The sequence below is a fragment of the Ctenopharyngodon idella genome, chromosome 14, assembly GCF_019924925.1.
Source record: "Ctenopharyngodon idella isolate HZGC_01 chromosome 14, HZGC01, whole genome shotgun sequence".
NCBI lineage: Eukaryota > Metazoa > Chordata > Actinopteri > Cypriniformes > Xenocyprididae > Ctenopharyngodon > Ctenopharyngodon idella.
The window spans coordinates 22,131,450-22,143,081 of NC_067233.1; the positions used below are offsets into that span (position 1 = coordinate 22,131,450).

The 11,632-nt window shown below is 37.8% G+C and overlaps 1 protein-coding gene across 1 annotated transcript; it reads left to right on the forward strand.

Moving 5' to 3' along the window:
* The first annotated feature begins 324 nt into the window (after window positions 1-324).
* fnta (farnesyltransferase, CAAX box, alpha) lies at window positions 325-9,691 on the forward strand. The gene is made up of 9 exons (XM_051859812.1): window positions 325-547; window positions 2,088-2,173; window positions 2,525-2,639; window positions 3,161-3,265; window positions 3,958-4,084; window positions 4,166-4,314; window positions 4,779-4,841; window positions 5,136-5,313; window positions 9,072-9,691. Exons 1-9 carry the CDS (start codon window positions 414-416, stop codon window positions 9,237-9,239), a joined length of 1,125 nt encoding a protein of 374 aa, XP_051715772.1. The 5' UTR covers window positions 325-413; the 3' UTR covers window positions 9,240-9,691.
* Window positions 9,692-11,632: the final 1,941 nt, after the last annotated feature.

Genomic DNA, 11,632 nt, shown 5'->3' on the forward strand with positions numbered 1-11,632 from the left:
ATGACTTAAGTCATAACTATAAGATAAAAGTCGAAATTATTAGATTAAGAAGTCGAAATTCTATACCAAGTCACAATTACGACATTATAAATCAAAATCATGACAAAAACCCGAAATGATGACATGCTAAATCGTAATTTTGACTTTTTATGTCACAGTTGGGATATAAAAAAGTCAAAATTGTGACTTTTATGTCATAATTATGAATTTTAACGCAATAATTCTGACTTTTCATCTTATAAATATCACTTAGTATGTCATAACGACTTTTAATGCCATAATTATGATTAGCAAAAGCTCGGAAATCTTCGAGACTTTTATTTTGAAAGCGTTCTGAATCAGGCGTGTCTCTGTCTTCACGCATCTGTCAGCTCTATAGCCATCTGCACAGTTAGCAAGGTGCAGTTTCTACAATGTCTTCTGTTGAAGAAATGTCCAACTCCTTGGTGGAGAATTTGGAGGAGGACGGAGTAGAAGAGGAGAACACGGTGGAGGAGGCGGAGATGGAATATGAGGAGCCTGTTAAAGGAGGTTATGTCTTCTACAGGTGAGGTTAGCAACTAGCTTAGCATGATAACTGAATGAGTGTGTGTGTGTGTGTGTGTGTGTGTGCGGCGAATCACTTCAGTTACAGATGTTTAATTTATTTATTCTCCAGTTTATTATGTTGAACGTCAGCTTTTAATGACGTTTTCTATTACATCTAATTCGTTAAAGCACCAGTGTACAGGAGGCTGTATTAGTTATGTTTATGAGTGATTCACATGAACTGAATCAGCTTATAAAAGATCTGATTTAAAATGGTATGCAAACTCGTGAGCAACATTATGTAAATAGTGTAATAACCACTAAAGATGTGTTCTTATGTCACTTCAGAGTGATTCATATTTACTTGAACTGAATCAATACGTCAGAATGATTCATTTGAACTGAATTAAGAGAATTGAGCAGGATTTAATCAATAAGTAGGCTTTTTGATCACCCACAGATGTTTTGTTATGGCCACTTTCATTTCTCTCTTTTTTTTTTTTTTTTTTTTTTTTTTTTGAGTGATTCACATGATCTGAATGAAGAGTCTTTGTAATCCTGGGCTAAAGGAGTCTTTTTAATCCAGATCAGGACTATTAGAGTCTGTTTAATCCTGATTTACAGTAGGTGTTTTCAAAACTAAAAGGAATTTTCTCATAATTGATTCATCTATTCTGAGTGATTCACACAAGATGAATCCATGAAATTGAGCCTAAAGAAGTTTTTTTTTTTAATGCTGAAACTTGTTTGATGTTCACTTTACCCATTTTTTGATTCAAATTAACTAAATACACCTGTCAGAAGTTTGAGAATGAAGAGATTCAAATGAACCGTTTTCTTTATTGATTCATTCTATTGACACTCTGTGACCGCCATGATGTTCTTTGTCACTTCTCTTGATTTCTGCCTGATTCTGAATAAAACTTGCGGAAGAGAATCATGACGTTTAATATGAACTGAATCAAAATAAATGGGTAGGATTAAAAGAGCCTTAGTTGTCATGAAATGGATTTTATCCGTATTGTGATGTACATCTGAGCGAAACAGCTTCTGGAACAAGAACAAATGTAGGGCGGGGCTTGATTTTGTCTGTGAGGAATTGATTGGATGGTTGTGGTTGGCTGTTGGTGGATCTCATGTGAGTGACAGGTTGCCCCGCCCTCATCATCAGAGAAGAGAAGAGATGCTGCAAGAGGGAGGAGAAGATATTCTGATTCAAGATTACGAGGAACATGAATTTAAAATAATGATGTGCACCGATAAATCATAATAAACATTGCAATATTCCATAAAAAAACAAGAACTGTCAGTTTTCATTTCATGGTGACTTTAATCCAGATGAAAACAAACAACGTTGGTTTCCATTGATATTATTCTTGATGGCAGCTGATTCAAAATAAATGTCATATAGAGTCATATCACATTCAAAATACAAACTGAATCACTTCTTTGGCTTTATTAATTCAAAAGAGGTCCATTTGAGTCTTGGTGAAATGAACGGGCCCTTTAACTAGCAAGTCTGTAAACTGTCATATAATGTGCTTGTTTTGTTCCTTTAGGGACAGAAAAGAGTGGGCCGATCTTGAACCCGTTCCTCAAGATGATGGACCGAACCCTGTGGTGAAGATCGCTTATTCAGAGAAATGTAAGTACCTTTTATTCAATGAAGCTTGAACCAAAAACTGCTCTATTTTTAGTATCACACATTATCAGTCTCAGGCCATTGATTCCTCATCACTTTCATGTCTCACACTTTTTCTCTTCTCACATAATAGAATAATCTCAATTTATGTCCATTGTTCTATTACATGCCCATTTAAGTAGTCATGTGATGATTAATGGGATGTTAGCCGTAATTATCACAAAATAAACCAATTTTGTGTGATACACGACCCGATCATGCTGTCATTGGGTTTATTCAGGTTAATGACTTACTGTATGCTATTAGTTGCTCATTTATTAATGCAAATGTTTAATGTTTGTCTGTCATCTGCAGTCACAGACGTGTTTGACATGTTCAGAGCGCTTCTGAAGAACGATGAGAAGAGCGACCGAGCGTTTGCACTGACCGCTGAAGCCATCGAGCTCAACGCCGCCAATTACACAGTATGGTGAGATAACTGATAATTAAATCAGCTTATAAATGTGAATATGTTACAGTAAAAATTGTAAAATATTATTACAATTTAAAATAGCTGTTTTCTATGTGAATATATAGTAAAGTGTAATTTATTCCTGTGATCAAAGCTGAATTTTCAGCATCATTACTCCAGTCTTCAGTGTCACATGATCCTTCAGAAATCATTCTAATATCTGATTTGCTGCTCAAGAAACATTTATTATTATTATCAATGTTGAAAACGGTTCATATTTTTGAAAAAAGGAGTCTTTGATTAATAGAAAGTACAAAAGAACAGCATTTATTTAAAATAGAATCTTTTTCAACATTATAAATGTCACTTTTAATCAGTTTAATGCATCCTTTGTTCAATAAAAGTATGTGCATAACACACACACTATCTCTCAGTCTGCACTGGGTTGCAGATTTAAACATCTGGTTGCTTTGGTCTGTAAAAAGCTACAAAGCAAGTGCAAGAAACCTGCATTAAAGTGTGACTTTTGATGTCTGTAGGCACTACAGAAGAGTTTTACTGCAGGCTCTAGATAAAGACCTGAGAGAAGAGATGAAGTATATCACAGCCATCATAGAAGATCAGCCTAAGAACTACCAAGTCTGGTAAGTCCATCTCAGCCTGTATGTACAAATGAGTTTGAAGCCTCCATTGTAGAGATTTCTTCACAATATTCCTCATTTAAATAATTCAGACTCAGAATAAAGGGGCGGGGCCTGGTTGAGTTAGTTAGTAGTGTGTTGAAACTGGCGGTTATGGTAACGCTGCATTCATACGGGGCGTCAGCATTAACGCTTGACGGAAGGCGTGTCTGAAGCTTGTGTTGACGCGACTGTTGTAGTGATAACAGCCAATCACATTACTTTCCGGAGTTGCATGAACGCAGTTGGCTAGCGACTGCTCTAGAGTGTTTGTATAAGGTGATCTGATTGGCTGACGCCTGCGTTGGCGCTTAAAAAGTTGAAAAATGTTCAACTTCTACCGCTTGCAACGCGAGTGAAGCGACGCGACGGAACCCACAATTCAGTTGGGCAACACATGACGTCACCCAATCAAAGTAAACGAGAAGCGTTAAGGCCGACGCCCTGTGTGAATGCAGCGTTAGGGGCGGGACATTTCCCAAATGACCAATCATAACACACTGCTCCAGCTGACCAATCAGAGCACATTGTGCTTTTCACAAGGAGGGGCTTCATAGAGACAGGAACTAAACAGCGTTACTGACAGACTGGAAAGAGAGGAGCTGCAACAATGGAGAATAATGATTATTTATTAAACTATTTGTGCAAATCTTCAGGCATCACAGGCGGATGGTGGTGGAGTGGCTGAACGACCCGTCGGATGAGCTGCAGTTTGTAGCAGAAATTCTCAGTCAAGATGCCAAGAACTACCACGCGTGGCAGCACAGACAGTGGGTCATCCAGGTACAGATTCACAGCCTCGGTGTGGCGTGTAAACTGTTTGCTGATCTGCATCTGTTCATGGTCTGTCTCTGTGTGTCACAGGAGTATAAGCTGTGGGACGGAGAGCTGGAGTATGTGGAGGAACTGTTAGAGGAGGACGTGAGGAATAACTCTGCATGGAATCAGAGACACTTCGTCATCAGCCACACCAGCGGATACTCCGACCCTGTCATCCTCGACAGAGAAGTGCAGTGAGTCTTATTCATTGACACTACCAAACCAGAGGTTTTTGCTCAAAGATTCTTGTGCAAAAATACCAATGATCACAAATCATTTTTGTTTTGGTTCTTAACTAAAAAATTACAATAATGAAAAGTTTAAACTGATTTCGTCCATTGTTCAAAAGGAAATCTATGTATATTTTTCACTGTATACCATCATTAACACTTTATAATGCCTTTCATTTACATTTACAAAGATTTATATAAAATAAATCGGATCATTAGAGTCATATGAATCACTTAAAGCTGCTTGTTTGAAGAAGACACAAGTGTGGTTACTCTCCAAACAAATACTGCAAAGTGTGAATGTTTATTTGCTTCCACCTGCTTTTAAAACAACAATTTCTGCAGAATTCACATGTAAAGACTATTATTTGTTACTGGTACGTAAAAATGGCCAATTAAAACCATGCAACGCCTCTCTCTGTCTTTAGGTACACACTGAAACAAATAAAGAAAGCTCCTCACAACGAGAGCGCTTGGAACTATTTAAAAGGGTGAGTGCTGCAAAGTCATCTGATTTCTCTTTCATACATACAACCAGCAGATGGCAGATGATCACCATTAACAGAAAAATATAAACAGTTTTCACTTAAGAGTCTGAATGAATGTAAAAATATATGGACAAAGCACAACATGGATCATTAATAGTATTTGCCAAGGCAAGCATTACTATTGCTCATATTGGAAATGCATAAATACCATTTTTTGCATGACTTTAAACATTGCATGTTTATTTTGATTTGTTTATCTCAGAGCATCATGATGTATGTGTCGGTTCTGTGACTCAGGATCCTACAGGATGGTGGTCTGTCCTCGTATCCTGGACTGCTGGAGCAGGTGACAGAGCTTCGGGACTCGTGCAGTTCTCCATATCTCGCCGCCTTCCTGGTCGACCTCTATGAAGACGCTCTGGAGACCAACAACTCCAGCCATGACCAGCGTGAGGCACTCAACAAGGCCTTGGAGGTGAGCTGTGACTTCACACATACCAAAAACAAGGGCAGTGTTTACATGTGCATGTAAACTTGCTTGCTGTGAAGTTACCATTTTGTGTGTGTAGCCACTGCTTTATCGTTGAATAATCATCAAAGATCATCATTGATGCAAAACTGCTGTTGCAAAATGTACATAATGTGCCTGAGTGCAACATTACTATAAGAAATGATTTTTTCATCATAAATATTTCATTAGCCTATATCACATGTAAAGCGTTTTCATAAAGAATATGTCGTTTTTTCCGTTGGCGTACACTCTAAAAAATAATGTCGGCTCAACAAACAAAATTAACGCAACAGTTTATCAATTTTTTTTGAGATATGACAACTTCGAGTGAATTTACGTTCCACCAACAAGCTACACTGAGTTAGAGGAACTTAATTTGTAGTATAAACACAAATTTTTAAGTTGATTACTCAAAAAAATTAAGCATTAAACACTAACAGGTCTTTCCCTTCACTTAAAACAAATAAATTAATACTTCATTTCAACGTTTATTCTCCTTATCCAGTCCTATGCAAAGCATGCTGGGAACTAGAAATCCACTGCCTAATTTCCAAAGTTATCAGGGCAATTTAATTACGTTACTACAACTTTAATTTTTTTTAATTCAATATTTAAATTTGAGTTTAAATTACAGACGAATCGATAAGCTTATGTAATGATCACCAGTATTATGTCAACAGAACTCAGCAAAATGTTAAAAGGTTTAATTAAAGCTATAAATTAGAATTTTTAACTTGCAACCATGCGTTTATTTAAGTTAACAGGTCCCCTGAATTACTTCTTAGAGTGTAGTGATTATGTTTCATCTCTTGTAGCATTCAGGTTCACTCACGGATATCTATATTTCATAGAATCTGTTGAATATTTCACAGTTTGGTGGTTCGTACAAAACACTAGACATCATCCATGTCCAATGATTAAGGTAATTAGAGACTTTTGGAATTCTGTCTTTAGCTGAAAGCCCTGGTCTTTAAATATTAACTCAACACAACTTTAATAGATGTTAATTAATTATTGATCTATGGTTCCATTTCAGTAAACTAAATGCATATAAAACATTACATGCCTGTCTCCGCACGTCAAAGAGCTTGTCTGCACCATGAAGAAAGGAAAGTCGGAACAGAGAAAGTATTATTCGTCTCTTGAGTATTTCTCCGTGACAGGCCTTGTGTTTTCCTCTGCAAATGTGCGGATGTTGTCTGCATTGAGGTTAATGAGATTTCTTTGCTGTGGGTTTCTCATCCTGAGCCGCCATGATGATGATGATGGAGTTGAAAATGATTTTCTGTTTTGAAATTGAGGCCATGTGCATGTGTATGTGTTTAAAAAAAAAAGCTGGTTCAACCTTTCAGCTGCAGTCAGACTCACAAGCATATGAGATGAGGAATATGAAAGTGTTCAGAGGAAGAATGTCCACGGATATGAAATGGATAGTTCTTCTATGCCAAGACAAAAATTAAACTTTATAGTAATGTGGAGTGGATGGTATTCAATGAATTGCATAGTTCTAGAACTGATTGTATTCTCTTACCGAGTCCTCACATGATTGTAGAACCAATTTTATTTTGGAACACTCAGTTCTAGATTGGAGAACAGAACAAAATCTATCATAAAGTCCTCACAGTTGTAGAGTGGATGTAGAAAGGATTCTTCATGATTCTAAAGAATTGTACATTGGAACTCTCACATGGTTCTAGAATGGTTCTAAATGATTATTTGATGTAACCCTCAAATGGTTCTAGAATATTCCCGAAGGCTTGCAGTATGGAACACTCGCACAGTTCTAGAAAAAATCTAAATGATTATTTGATGTAACCCTCAAACAGAATGGTTCTTTTGTGGAACTGTCACACAGTTCTAGAATATTTGTGATTGTTTCCACGGTAGAACCCTCACAACCGTTATAGAATGGTTCTATAGCGGAACCCTCACACAGTTCTAGAATATTTGTGATGGTTTCTACAGTGAAGCTTTTACAGTAGTTCTAGAATGGTTCTGAGGGGTTCTATAGTGGAACCCTCACGTAGTTAGGCTATAAAATATTTGTGATGGTTTCTACCGTGAAATTTTTTACAATAGTTCTGATTGGTTTATATGTGGAACTGTCACACAATTCTATAATATTTGTGATGGTTTCTATAGTGGGACCCTCAGAATAGCTCTAAAATGGTTCTGAGGGGTTCTATAGTGGAACCCTCACACAGTTCTAGAATATTTGTGATGGTTTCTATAGTGGAACCCTCAGAATAGTTCTAAAATGGTTCTGAGGGGTTTTATAGTGGAACCCTCACATAGTTCTAGAATATTTGTGATGGTTTCTACAGTGAAACTTTTACAATAGTTCTAAAATGGTTCTGAGGGTTTCTACTGTGGAACCTTCACACAAGTTCTAAAATGGTTTCGAGGGGTTCTTCTGTGGAACCGTCACACAGTTCTAGAATATTTGTGATGGTTTCTACAGTAGAATCCTCAGAACAGTTCTAGAATGGTTCTGATGGGTTCTATAGTGGAACCCTCACACAGTTATAGAATACTTGTGATGGTTTCTATAGTGGAACCCTCGGAATAGTTCTAAAATGGTTCTGAAGGGGTTCTATAGTGGAACGCTCACATAGTTATAGAATACTTGTGATGGTTTCTACAGTGAAGCTTTTACAATAGTTATAAAATGGTTCTGAGGAGTTCCTCTGTGGAACCATCACACAGTTCTAGAATATTTGTGATGGTTTCTATAGTGGAGCCCTCAAAATAGTTCTAGAAAGGTTCTGATGTGTTCTATAGTGGAACCCCCACATAGTTATTGAATATTTGATGGTAGTGGAGCCCTCACATAGTTATAGAATAATTGTGATTGGAACCCTCAGAATAGTTCTAAAATGGTTCTGAAGGGGTTCTATAGTGGAACCCCCACATAGTTGTGATGGTTTCTACAGTAAGACTTTTACAATATTTCTAATATGGTTATGAGGGGTTCTTCTGTGGAACCCTTGTGCAGTTATAGAATATTTGTGATGGTTTCTATAGTGGAACCCTCAGAATAGTTCTAAAATGGATCTGAGGGGTTCTATAGTGGAACCCTCGCATAGTTATAAAATGGTTCTGATGGGTTCTACTGTGGAAATCTCACAGTTATAGAATATTTGTGAGTGGAACCCTCGGAATAGTTCTAAAATGGTTCTGAGGGGTTCTACTGTGGAAACCTCACACGGTTCTAGAATGTTTATGATGGTTTCTACAGTTCTAGAATGGTTCAACTTCTGAGTGAATCTATAGTGGAAGCTTCACAATTCCTGAAAGGTTCTAGAAAGGATTCTGCTCATGTTTCTGGAGAATTCCTTATCAGGTCGAGCTAGAGAACGCTGACCTTTCCATGAGACTGTGAAGTGCAGAATATTGATGAGCGTAACCAGCAGATTTCCTTTCATAAGGTCTGAACTGGCTTTTACTGCTGCTCAGAGGGAGCCGGCGGTCTCACTGCTGTACGCAGGCGCTCGTTACGTGGGAAAATGTCAGAGCTGCATTTAGACTTCTACTCCCCTGTTGTTTTACACAGTCTGAAATATGTACAGTGTTCACTCAATGCCTTAGTTTAAATTCCATTTGTTTTGAATCTTCTCATCAGAATCTTGGTTTCCAGCATGCATAGTGTCCTGATACATCTCTATAATAAAAAGCCTTGATTTTGTGCTGCTCACACTCTCACACCTGTTCGTGTTTTTTAGCTCTGTAAGTTCCTGGCCGAGGAGAAGGACACCATAAGAAGGGAATACTGGAATTACGTGTCCCGCTCTCTCCAGAACACGTACGGCTCAGGTGACCCCATCCCCTCCTCTTCTGACCCGCCTCCTCCTTCCTCCCAGCAGCCCGACATGGAGCCCAGTGACCCCTGAGGAGAAGCACAGACCTGGACACTTGCTTAGAGGGAGGAGGAAGAAATACTGAGACATGATAGACTCTTTATCTTTGTATGAGTGTGCGCGTGTGCACAGCCACGCTTTAACAGCAGTGCTTGCAAGTCCGAACGGCATAAAACTCCAAGTAGCCATATGCTTAAACGCTCTCAGAGTGAGCTGTACAGTTACCTTACAGTGAATGAAATGGGCTGTGGGAGTTTGGCAGCAAATCATACCAGTCATACTCATGTTTTAGAGTAGAGTTTTTTTTTTTTCAGCGGTCAAAAGTGTCATTTATTAAAGCAAATACATAACTGACATGCTTCAGGTGTAGTCAGAAGCTTTTCTTGCCAAAGCATCTTCTGGTCTGTTACCAAACTCTGCTCAGACTGTGACTGTACACGCTTTTTGTATGTTGAGAAATAATAATGATTAATGCTAAAGCTGAACGACTTTCATTTTCTTTGTCTTGCATTTCCTGGTTGAAATGAGGATCTTGTAACTGTCTTGTTACAAGAAAAAAGTTGTCATGTTTGAAAGCGTCGCCTGTAGTGATTTATGGGCAGGTTTCAATATCATTTTTAGAAGATGGATGACTAACGTGACGCCTAAGCTTTTGGAAAATTAATTTTATACATCTACGAACATGCTTAACTAGACTAAAACAATTTGCGTTTATATGTACACTACCGTTCAAAAGTTTGGTGTCAGTAAGATTTTATAATGTTAAAAGATTTCTATTTCAAATACATGCTGTTCTTTTTAACTTTCTATGCATCAAAGAATCCTAAAAAAATGCATCATGGTTTTCACAAAAATATTAAGCAGCACAACTGTTTTCAAAATAGATGTTTCTCGAGCAGCAAATCAGCATATTAGAATGATTTCTGAAGGATCGTGTGGCACTGAAGACTGGAGTAATGATGCTGAAAATTCTGCTTTGATAACACGAATAAATTACATTTTACAATGTATGCAAATAGAAAACAGCTACTTTAAATTTTAATAACATTTCTCAAAATTATTGTTTTTTTGATCAAATAAATGCAGTCTTGGTGAGCAAAAGAGACTTCTTTCAAAAACATCCAAAAACCTTACCGACCGCAAACTTTTTAACGGTGCACTTGAGTATTACTGTAGTTATGATTAGTAAGCTGACTGCACTTCAGTGCCTTAAACACTGTTATTTTATCAAGGAAAGACTGTAAGGTTTAGTTCTTCACACAGTTAAATTTACTCGAACAATTAAGCTGTGTACATTACCGGAGGTAATGGGGAAAAAATCATTATCTTTGCCCAATAAATAAATGATTTCTAAAGGTGTTCACACTGACAGCGATTTGCACAGACCTAAAGTCATTTGTTTTTACAAAGAATCATTCATTTCTAGAGACAGTGGCCATGACTAACGATTTTAATCGCTGTCCAAGCGCTCCTTACACCGTTTACACAATTGATTGTAAAGCCTACTGATATCTGTTTGTTTTGATAACAAGACCAGAGGAAAACCTAATCATTCTAAAACATCATTTTTAATAAGTTTTAGTGTTTTGTTGTACATTTAAACCCTCATTGTCGTCAAGAGCAGCTTATTGCTTTGCTTTTTGGGCAGTACAGGTATGAGAAAATCTGTCCTTTATGGCTTCCTGTGAAGGGTATTTCTACTTCATTAACTGAAGCTACTGTTTGCTATGATGAGTCATTTTTGTTACTAAGCACAGGCTGTATTTACTCTTCCCAGCCGTGACTTCAGCAGACATCTGCGGGCAGAGACCGGGGTCAGATCAGGACAGCTTCCCTAAAGTACAAGGGGGTAATGATCCTCGTTCAAGGGCACTCGTCTGATGAAGAGCCCCGTGGCGGGATCTGAAGTGTTTATGGTGCAGAGCTCCTGGCAATGAGACCTCCTCGCTGTAGCATTAGAGCATTACAGTATTGAATCAGCACTATGATGATGTATTTTTGTAGGCCGGACTGTAAGTGGTTCCCTCGACCAAAACCCAATAAGATTTTTCCATTGGCTTTTGGATTATTGCAAAAAATCGTATGAATTTTGAAGCCTAAATACAATCGCCAGAAGATAATCACTAAACGTAGGCTATAAACGAACTACACCACGGTCACATGACTTCAACATCACCCTCACTAAGCTTCAACAACTCAGTCTTTATTAAAAAACATTTTCCCTAAAAGTTTGAAGTTCATTTCACTTGGTGGCCATCTTTGAAACGCCTCTCAGGCATGCAAGTGCAGCTCCTATCTCTTTGAATGGGGAAACGTCAAATTCTCCAAAACTGTTCGTCAAGCTTACGATTAATTTCATATTTGAAATCACCAATGAAATCTGACAACAACCGACTCAACCTGACTCAAATCGTGACAAAAAAAAT